Source organism: Macaca thibetana, chromosome 4 (assembly GCF_024542745.1).
Source record: "Macaca thibetana thibetana isolate TM-01 chromosome 4, ASM2454274v1, whole genome shotgun sequence".
NCBI lineage: Eukaryota > Metazoa > Chordata > Mammalia > Primates > Cercopithecidae > Macaca > Macaca thibetana.
The window spans coordinates 127063173-127081372 of record NC_065581.1 but is presented as its reverse complement, the minus strand read 5'-3'; the positions used below and the strand labels follow the sequence as shown (position 1 = coordinate 127081372).

At 39.5% G+C, this 18200-nt stretch overlaps 2 protein-coding genes across 2 annotated transcripts in view; one reads left to right on the top strand and one right to left on the bottom strand.

Annotated features, from left to right (window-relative positions):
• Window positions 1–18200, top strand: part of ARFGEF3 (ARFGEF family member 3) — a 190354-nt gene that overhangs the window by 43968 nt on the left and 128186 nt on the right. Inside the window, exons 3-4 of the mRNA XM_050787319.1 lie at window positions 1267–1348; window positions 4149–4280. Of these exons, the coding sequence (XP_050643276.1) occupies window positions 1267–1348; window positions 4149–4280 (214 nt within the window). The remainder of the gene's footprint in view (window positions 1–1266; window positions 1349–4148; window positions 4281–18200) is intronic.
• On the bottom strand, window positions 12261–12842 carry PBOV1 (prostate and breast cancer overexpressed 1). Its single transcript, XM_050787433.1, is given in 3 exon segments — window positions 12261–12320; window positions 12322–12581; window positions 12584–12842. Coding segments are annotated over 3 exon segments (402 nt in total). The 5' UTR covers window positions 12666–12842.

Genomic DNA, 18200 nt, shown 5'->3' with positions numbered 1-18200 from the left:
AAGGTGAGGATTAGGAAGGCAAACATTTTTCCTGATTGTTTTTGTAGTCTGTGTGGCTGGCATTATATTAGAGGAGTGTGTGACTCTCACTTCATCGGTTGTGAAGCTGCTGATGGAAGGATTCCATGGAAAAGCAGCAGAGCTGCAGAGTGGACAGGGAGAAATCAGAGCTATAATGAACTTTGTATTTCATTGTGTTCTACAACAGTAACCCTTATTTCTCCAACGATGAAATCCTATAGTCTAATGTGGTAGCTTTCACACTCTAAAAATCAATGTATCTTTCAGTTTATGCTGAAAATATAAAACAGATAAGAGTGGGGCTGCTCTGGTTTAAGTAGGGGTAGAGAAACCTGGTAAAATGAAGTCACATTTCACTTTTGTGCTAGTGTAACTCCATAGGGAAATAATGGGTTGATTAAAATTCTTGGTCTGTTGTTTAATTATTTAAAGTAGATGCTTCTAACAGATATTTTTGTCTTTTGGTTTGTTCCTAAAATATTTTAATCTCCTTTTTTTTCTAAGCTTTAAAATATCCAAATAGCTCTCCTTTTTTTTTTTTTTTTTTTTTTTTTTGTCTCTCCCCTGACTCTAGATAATGTTGCATCTAGGCACCTCTTATCGGCCAATGCTATTGATGGTTAATTTGTATTTCTGTCTTGGAAACATGTTCATTAAGAACCTGTCACAAGACTCAGATCTACTACTTGATGGAGATTATAGAGCAAATGTTAAATTTATAAATTATTGTTGAATCCTTTGAGTTGGGGAGGAATTGACAAACTAATAGAATTTTGGTATATATTGATGAGACAGAGTGCTGATGGTGATGCATATAATCTCCAGGTAAGGAAGAGGTAGAAGCAAGGCGTAGAAATCTACTTAATGATGCCTCCTAGAGGTGTTCACCCCCAGGTGTGCTGGGTGTGAGCAGTGAGTGGTGCTAATTTGGGAAAGAACAAAGCATGTTCACAGACTGGCTGGGATCCCATTGTGTACTAATGAGTGTACCAGGTAATAATTAGTAAAAGTCCTTGTGTTTGCTCTTCCTGTAGCCATACCAAGAAGGCAAGGGGTTGATGGGCTATCATTTCTGCACAGCTTCTTTGCTGTGTTTTCTCTTGAGCCCATGTGCATTTTTATTATTGGTTATAGTTTTTGTGTATGTGTGTAGTGGTATTTGGGGGTGGGTGTACATAAGGCTTACATCACTTGATTGCCAGCTTTACTGAGCTCACATGTTGTCCTTATTTTTGCGTTTGCCAGGGAGAAATGCCTGCTGCCTCTCCAGTTGGCTTTGGAATCCAAGAATGTGAAGCTGGCCCAACACGCATTGGCAGGGATGCAGGTATGGCTTTGACTGAATGCAGTGGGATGATAGAAATTGACAGGCCACTTTGGCATTGAAAGGGCAAATAGTTAACATTTTAAATACTGGTTGTTTAAAGACTCAGACAGAAATGTGATTGAACTAGGAAATAACCATAGAAAATAACAGGATTTTCTTATATTCATCAGAATTTCTCTGTACACAGCATTATTTCATTGAACCTTTGTGATCAGACACTGATTCATGTGGACGTAGCTAAGCCCACAAAAATAGGGATTTTTGTGTGTGTGTGTGTGTGACATCTTTCAGGAGAGTAAGGGATCCCAAAAAAGAGACCACAAGTTCATATCAATTCAAATCTTATACATTCAACATCTGTGGTTCTATATAATAAAAACTGATGGTAAACTGGAAAGATTTTGTTTTGTTTTTTTATTCCACAGTTAGATTGAGGAGTGGATTATTATCTTTTATTTCCAGAGCAAGATTGGGAAGAAAAAAGAAATTTGGTTTAACAAGAAAAGTCAGATTTGCTTGAATACATTTTTTTGGTTTGTGTTTTACACCAAACATAATGGGTCTAATTCTGATAGTAAAAAGGTGCTGACTATGTAAATACACATACTTTTTAAAGTGGTTGGCCTCTAAGAGACAAGCGCTGTGAAGTTGAAGCCTGCAGGAGTTTGTTCAGTGTGGCCATGGATAAACCACGGTGGCATTTGTCAGATGTCTTTTTATGTCAGTGCAAACTGCTTCATAGTTAGCTTTTTTAGTTCAGAGAAGTTCCCAAAAAGGTATTGGGAAACTTATGAAATAATGAGAAAACAGCTCTTTTTCCCCCAGCAGATCAGAATTAGATAATGTATATTTTTATACACAACAGTATTTGAATCTTTTAAACATTATCAATAATGTTATTAAAAACCTTTTGCTTTTCTCCAACGTAATTGGGCCAACCATAAAAATAGTTGAGAATTTGTTTTCATCTGCCACTTTTGTTCCTTTTTCTCTAATGTTATGTAGATTTTGCATTTAGCTTCTCTCCCTTTTTTCTTTAACCCTGGAATATTCTAAATTGCAGTGCCATGTTTTCAAGGGCTTACTGAATCGTGTTAACTGAAGCAACTTGGTAGGCTGTGAGTCGTCCTTTTACCATCCCCCGCTACCTCCTGTTAACTTTAGGCATATTTTTAGAGCTTCTCAGTTTTTATCACTTTAAATAAAAATAAATTGTATGTAAACTCTAATTCTGGGCTTTCTTGAGTATACCACATGATTCTGGGGGAAAAAAAGTCCTTTTGAAAGAATATAGGCAAAATTTCAGGGAGTCTTAAGTAGAAAGGTTTGAAATATTATTTTCAAGGTCTTTAGTGGTGTGAAGGTAAAAGAGGGAGTTATTACACTGGATGGATCAGAATTCTCAAAGTTCTTCACAGGCTGCAACTCGAAGCCCCTTTGGAGAAGAACAAATTGAATAGGGACAAATATAAAGGTCTATACTGGGGTCTCAAAAATCAATTGCACCAAGACAGCATGGAGGAAAGTAGCTTAATTGCAGTCCTTGTGAACGAGAATTAGGGGTTTGAGGGTGAAATTCTATGCCTCATTCACAGGCATAGAATGTACTGTGACAACCAACTAAGCTCATTTGACTTGAGAATGTGATCCAAATTATGTATCACTAGTTAGTATCAGACCACTCTTGAGGCCACATTCTAAGCACAAGTGAAACCTTATCTGGCAGAGAACATTTGGAGGAGCCTGAGGAGGTTTAGTGTGGAGAAGACAAGACTTGGGTGGACGTGATAGCTGGTTTCAGATCTTGTAGAAGCTTAATCTGTGTGTCTCTGGAGGAAGATGAAGGAGTGGAAGTTGTGGGCAGGGGGGTTTTGGTACAATCTGGAAAAAAAATTTATGAAAATGAGAAAGAGATAGAGAAAGCCTATCCTGCGAGATGGGCTCCTGGGAGTCCTCATAACAATGAATGTCTTCTGGTTGAGGTTTGGGGGGATGCATTTTCTGATGGGGAAATACATTAAGATTTCTGGATTCCTAAATAATTCCTGGATAAATGACAGGTCACATTAGGAAGTAAAAAGATAAAAACCTGAAAAATGATCTTGTCTACAAGACCTTCTTTCCTGTGGTGAAGCCACATTTAGAAAGTGTGTGTGTGTGTGTATGTGAGACTAGTGGGTAGGGCTAGATTCCTCTTAGCATGATCATTCTCCATCCCCACCACCTAAATACCTTATATGGCCGGCACATCAGAGTTTCACTTGATGGCATTTAGAATGAATAGTCCAATAGCAGGAAAAGGTCTTTGCCAAAAACCATTTACTCAGGGTTGCATGCATTTTTCTTTTCTTTAGAGACAGAGTCTTGCTCTGTCGCCCAGGCTGGAGTACAGTGGTGCGATCTTGGCTCACCACAACCTCTGCCTCCTGGGTTCAAGCAATTCTCCTGCCTCAGCCTCCTGAGTAGCTGAGATTACAGGCACTCACCACCACACCTGGCTAATTTTTGTGTTTTTAGTAGAGACAGGGTTTCACCATGTTGGCCGGGCTGATCTCGAACCCCTGGCCTCGTGACCCACCCGCCTCAGCCTCCCAAAGTGCTGGGATTACAGGCATGAGCCACTGCCCTTGGCTGCATTTTTCTTTTTATTGGCACATAGCATACATAAGTCCTTTCCTAATGGCCTCCAGCTACACGCCTCCCCGGTAAGAAAACTGATCATCAATCCATAATAAGATACAACCAAATAAGGCAACAGGGGAGAGCCTATCTGTGATCACTGCCTTGTGCCTCTTTACAGAAGCTTCTGTCGGAAGAGAGGTTTGTATCCATGGAAACAGACTCTGATGAGAAGCAGCTGCTCAATCAGATCCTGAATGCCGTGAAAGTGACGCCTTCGCTCAACGAGGACCTGCAGGTGGAAGTGATGAAGGTTGGTTTGACGTGGCCACCAGTGTGCGTCATTGGGACAGGAACACATTCGGATCCCCTGCACTTGTTATCTGAAAATGCGTCTGCGTTGCGGTCATGCTAGCTCGTCTTTCATTCAGAACGGATGCTTGTTATTCTTGCTCATGGACCCCCTAAATTACCCTGATGGTTTAACATCAAAAAGGGACAATTTCAATAAATCCGTGAGATTTTTGGCCTCGTTCTGCATTAAAGGCCATTAGAAAGTATATTTGTAACCTTTTAAGAGAATGTATGTGAGTAGTTCCAGCATGGGGTAGATCTGATTATTCCGGGTAGTCTGCCTGCTTTCATATGTTAAAACAAAGCAAGAATAATAATAATAATAATAATGTTTTGATATATACTGAGATTTCAGAATGGTCAATTTAGGGGGAGAAAGACCACAGTTGGGAGCCATATCAGAATCACATCTTTTTTTTTTTTTTTTTTTTTTTTTGAGACGGAGTCTCGCTCTGCCGCCCAGGCTGGAGTGCAGTGGCCAGATCTCGGCTCACTGCAAGCTCCACATCCCGGGTTCACGCTATTCTCCTGCCTCAGCCTCCCGAGTATCTGGGACTACAGGCGCCCGCCACCTCGCCCGGCTAGTTTTTTGTATTTTTTAGTAGAGACGGGGTTTCACCGTGTCAGCCAGGATGGTCTCGATCTCCTGACCTCATGATCCGCCCGTCTCGGCCTCCCAAAGTGCTGGGATTACAGGCTTGAGCCACCGCGCCCGGCCAGAATCACATCTTTTTTTTTTTCTCCTTCAAGTTACATGAAACTTACCTCCCTCATTCCAATTACCACCTTCCTTTTAGGAATAGCATCTCTCCCTCCTGCTTTCCCTTTGTTTTAGGAATCACCATGATTGGGGGTCCCTTATGCTGAACAGAGTGTGTCATATTCTCTGAGTGAATGGTGAGTTGGGCAGAAAGGATAGAAACTCTGCCCCATAACAGCACTTTGGTCATGGTAACACAGCAGGAACCAACAAGAAAGCTTTCAATAATGCATTCCGTCCTTTTCCTCTCTCGAGGAGCATATGTTGAGGAATATTCAGGAATAGTTGGTGTCATCCACTGGTGGATTTCTCCCTGGAAATGCACTGAAGGATTTTTGTCTTGGATTGGAGACTGCACTTCTCCTGGTTTCAGTTTCTCATTCAGAAAAGATTGACTGCAGTCATGACATTCTCTTGATGTCCTGGGCCTCACCCTAACCCTGTTGGTGGGTAGTTCAGGGTGATGATTAAGAGCTCAAACTCTGAAGCCAGCCTGTCTGGGTTTCAACTCTTATTCTTCTACTTCCTAGCAGAATGTCCTTGGACAGATGTCTCAGTCACTCTACCTTGATTTCCTTTTCTGTGAAATGGGGGCAATAGTAGTACCCACCCAGTAGGATTGTTTTGAGAATTAAATAAGGTGATATTTATAAAGAACATAGCACAGTATCTGGCACAAAGCAAGTGCTTTAGAAATGTTATGTATCACTACTGGTACCATGGCTGCCTCCTGCTGCTGAATCAGAATCTCAGTGGATGGGACTAGGAATGTGCAGCTTTCACTAGCATCCCAACTGATTCTTAAACACAATGAACATTGATGATGCCTGAGCTAGCTGATCTTTAGGATCTCATTCATCTTTAACTCTCTTTGATTCTGGAATGTACAGTTTTGTCTTATCCTTTAAGTTTGGCAGCCGTGCATTCTTAGGAACCACAGAGTGACCCCTTCCAGCTTTGTTTTACTTCTCCACTATCTCTGGGCCACTCTTGAAACAGAGGCAAAGCCAACTGCCATGCTAACCGCTTTTGTAACTTCGAAGTGCAACCTGTGAATCTTTTTTCTGCTATTAGGTCTCCAAATACTGGAGAGTCAGCTTTGGTGTCATACTAAGATATGCAAGTCAGATTACATATTATTCTGGAAATTCTCCCAGGAATAGTTTTTTGTGGAATACAGAAACTTGTGTTAAAAATTAAAATGAGGAAGTACCCATTCTTCTAGGAGCTATGCACAAGCAGAATGTTTAATGCATATTATGTCAACAGTAGCACCTGTTTTGAAAACTTGTACTTGCTTTCTGATTCCATCCAGCCCAGCAATGCCTTCTGCTAGCCTTGCTGAAGATAGGAGTTGACACAGGTTAACTCTACCAGAAATCATGGAAAGCCTCTCTTAATGAACTCTCCAATGACACCATTATAAACCTTAATACTTTTAGTTAATGTCTGGGAGGAAAGTCAGACACTGTCAGAAAAACAATAAATCTGTCAGTCTTTACAATGAGATTTCCAAAATGCTTAAACAGATAAGGACCTTTGTTACATGCTATTTTTTTAGTTGACAGATAACATAGTATGCTTTATCATGTACAACATGATTTTGAAGTCTATATACATTGTGGAATGCTTAAATCTAGCTAATTAACAATTGCATTACCTCACATAGTTATCACTTTTGTCGTGACAGCACATAACAGCCACTGTTTACATTTTTCAAGAATATATTGTCAGCTGGGCATTTGACTCATGCCTATAATCCCGGCACTTTGGGAGGCCAAGTCAGGGGGATGGCTTGAGCCCAGATTTGAGACCAGCCTGGGCAACATGGCGAAACCACATCTCTACAAAAAAATACAAAAATTAATGTAGAGAAATAGGAACACTTCTACACTGTTGGTAGGAGTGTAAATTAGTTCAACCATTGTGGAAGACAGGGTGGCAATTCCTCAAGCACCTAGAACTAGAAATACCATTTGACCCAGCTATCCCATTATCCCATTACTGGGTATATACCCAAAGGATTATAAATCATGGTACTATAAGGACACATGCACACGTATGTTTATTGTGGCACTATTCACAATAGCAAAGACTTGGAACCAACCCAAATGCCCATCAATGATAGACTGGATTAGGAAAATGTGGCACATATACACCATGGAATACTATGCAGCCATAAAAAAGGATGAGTTCATGTCCTTTCCAGGGACATGGATAAAGCTGAAAACCATCATTCTCAGCAAACTATCACAAGGACAGAAAACCAAATACGGCATGTTCTCACTCATAGGTGGGAATTGAACAATGAGAACACTTGGACACAGGGCAGGGAACATCACACATCAGGGCCTGTTGTGGGGAGGGATAGCATGAGGAGAAATACCTAATGTAAATGACGAGTTGATGGGTGCAGCAAACCAACATGGCACATGTATACCTATGTAAAAAACCTTCACGTTGTGCACATGTACCCTAGAACTTAAAGTATAATTAAAAAAAAATACAAAAATTAGCAGGGCATGGTGGTGTGTGCCTATAATGCCAGCTGCTTGGGTTGCTGAGGCTGGAGAATTGCTTGAGCCTAGGAGGTAAATGTTGCAGTGAGCCGAGATCGTACCACTGCTCTGTAGCCGGCAGAGTAAGACCCTGTCTAAAAATAAAAAAAAAAAATATTGTCACTAAATATAATCATCTTGCTATACAATAGAGCTCCTGAAATTTACTCCTCCAACTTAACTATAATTGTGGATGAACCCACAAGATATTATGTTAAATAAACCAGGGACAGAAAGACAAATACCATGATTACACTCACATGTGGAATCGAAAAAAGTTGATCTCACGGAAGTAGAGAGTAAGATGATTGCTGGAGACTGGGGTGCTTAGAAAGGAGGGGTGATGGGGAGATGATAGGAAACGTACCATTATTTTTAACTATTTAAATATTAGGATTGGGGAAAAATATTTCAGTTCACAACAAACCTAGCCTGAAGTTAATTTTTTGTAGTATACTTTTTGATAAACAGTTTGGTCAAGCTGCTAGAAAATTAATGACAAGATAACTATACTTTGCATAATGTTATTATTAACATCAAATAAAACTTGATGGTAACCTGACTTTGATAGGTCACAAGTGAGGGCTCTATGATCATTTCCCATTTCTGAGATTTAAAATACTTATTTCGATATAGAGATTGGTTCACAGTGTAGACTTTCTGGCTTAGAATAATAAGTTTTATCCCCCTTCTCTCTGAATGAGGAATTTCTATATCAACTTTTTAGTAATCTCCAGAAGCCCACACTCTTTATCTTGTAATTCTATAATACTTGTAATGACCCAAGTAAAGCCTCTTAAATAAGTCCTTGTTTTGCTAATACCATTACTGTATTAAATGCTTTTACTGTATTCTCCCAAAAATTATAGAAGAGAGAATTAGATGAGTCCCCAGAGAAAAGATGAGATTTCCATTACATCTGAAGGGGATGTTAATTTAGTCTTGGCGCTTCTACATGACTCATTCTGATGATAAATTATTTAAAATTTCCTATAAAAATCTTCCAGTCATTTTATGTAAGTATTTTGTAGGCACAGAAAACATTTTAAAACAAGATATAGTGGACATCTTCAAATGTTGGTCTGGATATACCATTCAGGAGGGATAAAGCCACACCATGCAGTGTTGGACAAATAAAAATTTGTCTGTCCAGCCACAGCATAGCACATTGTTATAACATATCCTGGGTGTTATTTTTTGGAAGTTAGATCATGCATTTTATTCACATATTAGTATCTGTTAGTGCTTATAAACATGAGAAATTGAACCATGTCACACTCTTAAGAGTATGGAACAATTGTATTAAATTCCTGGAAAGAAAATAATATAGTTTCCTTTTGTAGAGATTTCTCCAAGATTAAACAGAAACTAGCCAATAATGAAATCCAACATTCCAAGGGTAGTATTCTCATTTAGAAAGAAGACTTTCAATCAGAGCGTTAAAAAAAAAAAAAAATCAGTGCAGCCTGCTTCTGACAAATAGGAATGAGGTTAAACCACTTAGTCTAGGAAGTATTCTACATGGTTTTACTATTTAACAGGAAGGGGAGAAAAGGCAAGTTTGATTTATTGAAATGGTTATGGAACCCAAAGAAAAATTTTACAGCTTGAACAAATAAATGGTTAGAACTGTAGAGAATCAGAAAGATTCTCTGAAGATAGATTACCTTTGAAATTGATTGGTAGGCTATTTAATATTTAGATTAAATACTTGTCTGCTTTGGTAACATTTTCCTATGGTGTGTGCTATTTCCATAAATGCCAGGCAGACTGTATAGCAGCCATGTATGGATTTAATGACTTCTCTCACTAGAGTAGTTAGGACTTGTTTCCCTTCTTTCTGATGGATAACCTTTAGTGAGGTTATTAACTGATACAGCTGGCTGAGTCTTCAAAGGCTGCTGAGTGGAGGAATTATGGCTAGCCGTCTGCCTCTGTAAGCATGTGGGAGATGTGAGTGTCCTATCTGGGGAGGGCAGGCTGGCTTTGGCGATAAGGAAGGAGATGATGCTGGGCCCTGAGAGAGCATTTGATGAATATTCTGTTACTGGGTATCTTTTTATGTGCATTTTTAGATAATAGAAGTGAATATTGGTAGAGTGGTTTATAATTTTTAAAGGAGAAATGACAGGGGCTGATCATGTAACATTTTTTATGCATCAGACACATTGATACTGAGGTCACACGGCTAATGAAATGACCAGAGCAGTATTTAGCCTGAGGTTAAACCTGTGCTCTGAAGTGGTGGGTTACCTTGCCTGCTAAGTCTATCCTGAGAGGCCTGTGGGTGCTAGTCACTGCTCTTCTTCTTGTATAGATGATGGATCAGAAAAGGCAAGTCACAGGCTAAGGAGGGGTAAAACTAGGAGTGGCTCAGAGTCCTGTATGTTTTCTGTGTCCTCCCATGATAATGATATTCCCTCACTAGTCCTGTGAGCTAAATTCACATATGAAGACGGCATCTAGGTGTCTTTTCCACTAAGTTAGCTAATCGGTCTGGTGGTGGGGTGTGTGTGTGTGTGTGTGTGTGTGTGTGTGTGTGTGAGAGAGAGAGAGAAAGAGAGGGGGAGAGAGAGAGTTGGGAAAAAGGAAGGAGAGTGTAATTTACCATTGGTGGTGGGTTTTTTTTGTTGTTTGTTTGTTTTTTTTGAGGCGGAGTTTTGTTCTTTTTGCCCAGGCTGGAGTGCAATGGTGCAATCTCAGCTCACTGCAACCTCCGCCTTCCGGGTTCAAGTAATTCTCCTGCCTCAGCCTCCCGAGTAGCTGGGATTACAGGCATGCACTACCACGCGCAGCTAATTTTTTGTATTTTCAGTAGAGATGGGATTCCACCATGCTGGTCAGGCTGGTCTCAAACTCCCGACCTCAGGTGATCCACCCACTTCTCAAAGTGTTGGGATTACAGGCGTGAGCCACCACACCTGACTGGGGTATTTTTATATAATAAAAGCCTAGTAAACATCTACAGAAAATACACAGGTGAGTGAATCGTGGACAAAGAGTTTACTATTTGTATGGCTAGTAGTCCTAAGCTTCAGGGTGTCCAATTAGAGTTCTGGTATTACAAAGTGGAAGGGAATGTGCTTTTAAATTATGTATCAGTACTGCCATCAGTGCTTGGTTTGGGAGCTAGAAACATGACAAAGGAATAAAGGCTATGTTTGAGTCCCCTCTCAGTAATGTTTTAATGGCAGAGTCTTACACTTGGGAAGTTTCTTCAACTGGTTAGTTTTGATGTTCTTAACTCAGGGCGTTTGGTCTTCTAGAGTTCCTTTTGGAAAGAATGTGATCATTAGTGCAGTCTGAGAGTGAAATGGCTAATTTGTCTTGCTTCTTATAACAGGGAGAAATCTCTTCTTAGCCTGAAGCCATTGAGACACTTCAGAAGATTGGTAGCAATCTCTGGAGTTAAGGAAAAATCCAATGTTTGATGAAAAATGTTTAACTCCTGAATGGGTCGTTGTTGGAGGTTGATCTAAGAAGTCTGCAAACATGTTGTTTGTGCAGTGAATTCAGGGAAGTGTTTAAAATATGTGATTCTGTTAAGTAAATGGTTCTCAAACAGCCTTCCCTCTTCCTGCTCATAAGGTTGAGTGATGAGAATCTTTTTCTACTTTGCAAACAGATTAATATAATTCTTAGTAAGTTTTCCTCCCATCCTTCTTTACCCTTTGATATGACTGCCTTTGGCAGTTGGTAAAAATATATGAAAAAGTAATGAACAAACATTGAAAGCCTAGAGATGTGATTTTCCTTTAAATAGTTTATGCACTATTTTTGAGATGGAGATTTTCATATTATCTATTAATATCTTTTTAAAGCACCACCATTTCCAAGTGTTAACTATATTTGAGAATCACTATACTAAGTGTCTTTAAACTTTTCTCACATAATCTTATTTAAGCAAGTATAAATGCAGAGGCCCTCATCACTTTGGATGTTCTATAGTTCCAAACAGAGTGGGAAGGTTCTCTGATTTTTTAATCATTCATTCAGCAAATATTTGATTGTATTCTATCTGTCAGGTGCTGTACTGGGCACAGAAGATCCTGTGGTGAAGAAAACAAAACCAAAGAAAAACACAATCTGTGTTTGGACACTAGTGATAGCGTCAGAAATCAATTAAATACATAAATACACTAGTCCCCCCTTATCCACAGTTTCACTTTCCTTGGTTTCCATTACACATTGTAATGTCTCCTAAACTCTTGACTCAGGCATGACTTGAAAATTTCACTGGTTACTAAGTGAAAATTGGTGATATACTTATCCCTCTGGTGCCTAGCAGAGCATCTGGCACATGGCTCACTAATTGCTCGTTAGTTTAGTTATTGACTAATGGAGAGACAGAAACACATGTGGTAGTTTTAATGGCCCACAAGGATAAACAACAAACTAAATTGAGATAATAGATAATCTGTGAGTTCAAGAATGAGAAAGATCAACATGGGTTTGTATTTTAGAATTGAAATAACCTCCTACATCATCAAATTCTTTTCATAAGTAAATTGAAGTTGGAATGGTTCAGTTACTTGGCTGGGCTTAAACAGTCATTGGTAGCGGAATATCCTTTTCAAACATTTATATTTTTCTGGAAAGGCTTTGCAGCAGGGCTGAGAGTTTATATGGTTTGTGGATGTATAGTTTTTGATAGGTAGAGAAGACAGCATTCCAGACCTAGGGGTTTGAGTTAACTGCAAGGTCAATGTGAGAAATATGGATTCTGAAGATAATGAGGAACCTTTCATTGAGGAACCTTTCATGGTCAAATGTGTCTGCAAGGGTGTGAGAATGGCATGGTGTGACTGTTCAATGGAATAATCAATGAACTCTGTTGCCTTTTGACTTCTTTTCACTTTTTCTTTTTTTCAAAATATCTTGTAGCAGGATGGTAAGAGTGCAGCTTCTGGAGCTAGAATGCCTGGTAGCCTTGGAAAGTTTATCTGTGCCTCAATTTTCTGATCTGTAAAATGTGAATAATATTGTGCATATCCTCATATTTCTGATTCCTTAAGAAGGTCTGCATATTTACTACTGTGAATTGTAGCTCTGTAGCCTAAAAGAATAATTTTGTAAATTATTATACATCAATTATCCACCTTGATATATTTCAGGTCCTGACCCTCAGCCATGATTCCACAGTCTAAGGAAGACACCCACTTTTTAGCTGAGCCAATGTTTCTGTTCCATCCGGCTGGGTAGAGTTCATATGATTTGATTATTCCAGAAGAGCTCTGTAATTAAGTGTTTCAGATGTAGAGAATCAAGTTGGCTCTAGCCCTTTAACAACCCTATCTTGAGGGCCTTGCGTGGTCAGGTCTGTAAGTATCAACATAAAACTGTCAAAAGTTCTGTGTTTATACGGGCAGAGACAAGTTGAGATGAGGCTCTCACTCTGCAGAGAGTCTGAGAGGGAAAGAGAAGAGGAAGGAGTGGGGGTGTTATCTGGAGCGTACCAATGAAATTTGACTTCTTAAAAACCCAGCTGTGAGATTAAGTCAAAATATGCTTGTTACAGGTTAAACTTGAAAAAATAAGTCATTGAACTTTTAAATTTGTTGCTTTTTTAGACCTTATTTTTTATTGGCTTATTAAACAAATATATTTTTGTTACCAACACTGCATAAAACTATATAGGATTAAAAACAAAACGTTCAAAGGCAAGGGTTTATAATTTAGTAGGAAAGCAATAAAGAGGCAGCCAATTACCACAATTCAAGGTAGCTGTGTATGTTTAATCAGAAGAAAAGTTCAGGAGGCGCATTCAGGAGGAAGAAGCATGTTTAGCAGGGCAGAACATCCTTTCAAGGAGGGGATACTATATGAGTTGGACTTTGAAAGGTAGGTGGGATTCAGATAATTATGTTAGGAGAGAGGGCATTCTTGGTAGAGAAAAAAAGTCCTGGAGATGGAAACTGGGATTAGTGAGGGATAGTGGACAATGAGCCTGAAAGGGAGGTTGAAGAGGTTCTGGAGGGCCTGCTCTCTGTAAGCAGGCAAGTGATCCAGCCAGAGCTGGACGTTAAACATGCAAGGTGAGGAGAGGGAGTATGTGTTTGCAGGATGATTCGGGAATCAGCAGAACCAAGTCATTTCATCGTGAAATATCTTATTGGAAGAGGCTGAGCCAGAGGTACCAGGACTTAATCCAGGTAGGTGGCAGTAGGAAGGGGCCACCTGGGCCGAATGCAGAAGGTGTGGCTGAGTGCACTGACCTGATTTGCAGAGAGAATGAGGAGCAGCTGGTGACTGGCAGTGACATGCGCAGTGAGTAGGTGGGAAAGGGAAAGCCCAAGCTGCCGGCAGGACTCACAGCCAGAGTTCCTGGTTGAGTGATGGTCTTAAGGGGCTAATTTAAGAGAGAGCCTGAGTTCATATTGTACAGGTCTCAATATTTATATTTAAATTTTGACGTGTGTGTGCGCGTGTGTGTGTATAATATTTTAAAAGACAAATTTAAAGAAATGCTAGCAGTTTAACATTATGGGCATTCCAAAATAGAAAAAGTTAATTGTAAATCCCATCATGTTGACTGACTTTTGTATACTGATTTCTCATCGTATCTACTTAGGTGTTTATAGTTATATTCATTGTGTGTATAGGATTTTTTTTCTTTTCTCTTCTCTTTTCCTTTTCTTTTCTTTTTTTCTGCAGGGTTTCACTGTCACCCAGGCTGGAGTGCAGTGATATAATCACAGCTCACTACAGCCTTGATCTTCAGGTCTCAGGTTATCCTCCCACCACAGCCTCCTGGGTGCACCACTATGCTCAACTAATTTTTGTATTTTTTTGTAGAGACAGGGTTTTGCCATGTTTCCCAGGCTGGTCTCGAACTCCTGTGTTCAAACAATCTATCTGCTTTGGCCTCCTGAAGTGCTAGGATTATAGGTGTGAGCCGCCACAGCCAACCTGTTTCTTGCTTTACACTTTAAATCATAAGCATTTTCTACATGGCTATATATATGTATGTGTGGGTGTGTGTGTGTATATATATATATATTCCTTTAAGTACAGTTTTAATGTTAGCATAATTAAGAATTGTATTTTTTATTTTTATTTTTCTATTATTTCCATTTTTTTATTGTCAATACAGAATATTTCATGTATGTTCTGGATTAAAGAGAAATCTGTAGGCTGCCCTGAGCAACTATCTGTAATTTATATCTTTATTTCTATGAGAAAATGCATCCTGCATTCTACTGAAATTTTAGGCTAGAGTCTATTTCTAAAACATGAACTACTTGTACAATGGAACGAAAAAATAACTCTTCCACTCAACCTTTGGGTACAGGTTTTAATACACTTGCTTGTCTTCATGTCTAATATACTTGCTGGAAGGGCATCAACTCAGCCCTTCCACAGTAATTTCCTTTTCTTTTTCCTGTCTTAATCACATGTTATCTATCATCCAGCAGTAATCAACACGTTACTGACCAATCCAGTTTGTTCTTCATAAGGGTTGGAATTAGTAGATCTCATCTTGACCAACTAAATTGCCTTGCCATATAAACACAGCTGAATCTTCTAGAATTCATTTGAAATAGTAAAGCAAGTTCATATTCTAAAATAAATATGGTTGGGACTATGCCTCATGTATCGGAAACCACCCCAAAATGCGGTAGGCAGTTAAGGCTGGGCTCAGCTGTCCTGTTATTTTGCTGATCCCAGCTGTGCTTGCTCATACATCTTTGGTCAGTTGGTGGCTTGACTGGGGCTGGCAGACTTACAATTGCTGCATCAGGTCTTTCATTTTCTAGTGTGGCAGGTTATCTACGTGGTGGCAGTGGCAGGGAAAATTGAGGAACTCAGAGGCCCAAGTGTTTTGGGGGTTTGTTTGTTTGCTTGCTGATGTCCCATTGGTCATTTCAAGCTAATGGTCACTCCATACCTCATATTTAAAAGATAGAGAAATAGATTCTATTTCTTGATGGGGATATCTACAAGGGTAATTAAGAATTTTAGAACAAGAAATGTTTAGCCGTTTACCATATTAGAGCCTTATTGAGGTTGATGTGATTTTCATGGAATTGCACAAAAGAATTATTTGGTCTAATATGTCAATATTTATTTGTGATGTTTAGAAACTGAAATTAAGGATTACAACCTGAGGAAAACGACTCTAGAAAGAGATTTGTGAGGCCTCTCGTTAGAGATGACAGTTATAAGACTTGGCCAGGGGAGAAAGTTTAGAAGGGAGAAGAAAATATAAATAATGAACAGATTATTTGTTCAAGTGAATTAGCTAAATTAATTATAACTAATATTTACATATTTTTTATGAATATCACTGGTACAGTATTTCCTAGAATTCGGTGCTAAGGGCATATCTGATGAATATCAGTAACTTATTTCTAGTGGCAATCAATAAAGGCCAGAAAAGAACCCGTGACATGACCGTAAACCAATGAGGAATTGGAAAGATTTTCCACCTTGAGTATTTAGGAGCTCTAGCAAAATCTGTTGACTAAAAAGTCTCTCAGAATAGCTGTTTGCCAGAAGTTTGGCAAGTTGAGCCAGAAAGTGATTTGGTTGATAACCTGCTAGTAGTGGTAGATGTTTTATGAAATAAAATAACTTGATGCATTTTCTTTTTTTTTTTTTTTTTTTTTTTTTTTTGAGACAGAGTCTCGCTCTGTCGCCCGGGCTGGAGTGCAGTGGCCGGATCTCAGCTCACTGCAAGCTCCGCCTCCCGGGTTCACGCCATTCTCCTGCCTCAGCCTTTAGGGTCAAAAATAAAGATCGAGGTTGTAGCCCAGCTACTTGTTGTGACCTGCAATCCACAGTCTCTGAAGCAAAGCGAAGGATCGGTGGCTCATCCTAGTTCTTCTCTGGAAGTCCTAGATTCTAGCTCTCAACCTTTTGGAATTGGAACAATGTTGTAGAGCAGGGGCTTCCAATCTTTTAGCTTCCCTGAACCATATCTGAAGAATTGTCTCAGGCCACACATAAAATACACTAACACGACCCATAGCTGATGAGCTTAAAAAAAAAAAGCAAAACAATCTCATAATGTTTCGAGAAAGTTTATGAATTTGTGTTGGGCCACATTCAAAACTGTCCTGGGCCACATGTGCCCCATGGGCCACAGGGTTGGACAAGCTCGTTGGTAGAAGTTCTGAGTTATGTCTACAAGGTATGTGGGATAGAAATGAACGAAACAGTAGTTCTCAGGTGGGGGCAATTTTGTCCTCAGGGGACATTTCGCAATGCCTGGAGACATCTTCACTTGTCACAACTGGCCTTGGGAAGGAGGAGCTGGGGGAATGGGGGTATTGCCACTGCCATCTATTGGGTAGAAGCCAAGGATGCTGCTAAATATCCTACAATGAGCAGGACAGTCCCCCCGAAAAAAGGAATTATTTTGTCTAACATGCGAATAGTGCCAAGATTGAAAAACCTTGATCAAAGTAAGAAAAAAGGTTTGTCTTTGTCATTAACATTTTATTTTTTTAAAAAATTTTAATCGCTTTAGGGGTACAAGTGGCTATTGGTTGCATGGACAAATTGTGTAGTGGTAAAGTGTGAGATTTTAGTGAACATGTCACTTGGGTAGTGTACCTTGTACCTGATATGTAGTTTTTTTATCCCTCATCCTCCTCCCTCCCCCATTCTGTCTCCAGTGTCTATTATACCACTCTGTGACATCCATAATTTAAACTGAAGTAAGGAAATGTCCTCTGAAAATTCTTTGTTTACTCTGTGACTCCATCCCTCCCTCACTCCGAAGATAAACATTCTGCCATTTTGCAAACTTCAGAAGACTAAGTCTGCTTTGTTGTTTGTGCCTGAACCATGAGGGGAAAAAAATCTCTGTTGACATTTCATGGTCGGGGTACACTTCCAGCAATGAACACTCCATTTGGCTGCACGTGCGGAAGGCAGCACACTCTTCACCCCGTAGCAGGGCGTTTGGTGTCTCAGTATTCCTGTGCTTGTCACTGAATTTTCTGTTCTTGCGGCTGAATTTGACAGAGTAAAAAAAGAACTGGAATGTTTCTAAAGAGAATGAATTATGCAATGATTTTTAACTTTATGAAGTTTAAAGCCAATCTACATGAGAGGCCAGAAGGAAATGTGTGTTAAGTAACAAAGCTAAATTCGCAGCCAGAGCCAGAGTCGGGCTTTGAAATGCGCCTGGCATTAAGGTTTTCTTCATACACCAAGAGAGAAAAAAATGCAAGGCCTTCTGTGGGCTGTACTTTTTGGAGCCCTAACTAGCTTATTTTGTTTGGTTTGATTTATAAATAACATCTGATATTTTGAAAAATGAAACCACAGTTCCCCCCAAGAAGGAGTTGTGTGTTAATTAAGATAATTTTTAACAGTTTAAGAAAAAGGAAAAATAATTTGTTGTTCATTCAGTAGGCCCTCATGCCCACCATATGGCATACAGGTAGATTGACTCCCCAAAATCAGTTCCCATTTTGATGGTACCCTTTTCTCTTCCCCTAGGTTTGATTTATATGTATTATAACATGTGAAATTTAGAGTTCCATGAGAGGATGAATACAGCATTACACCTTGTGTATTATGTGTTAGACCCTGACATGCCTTCCCAGAG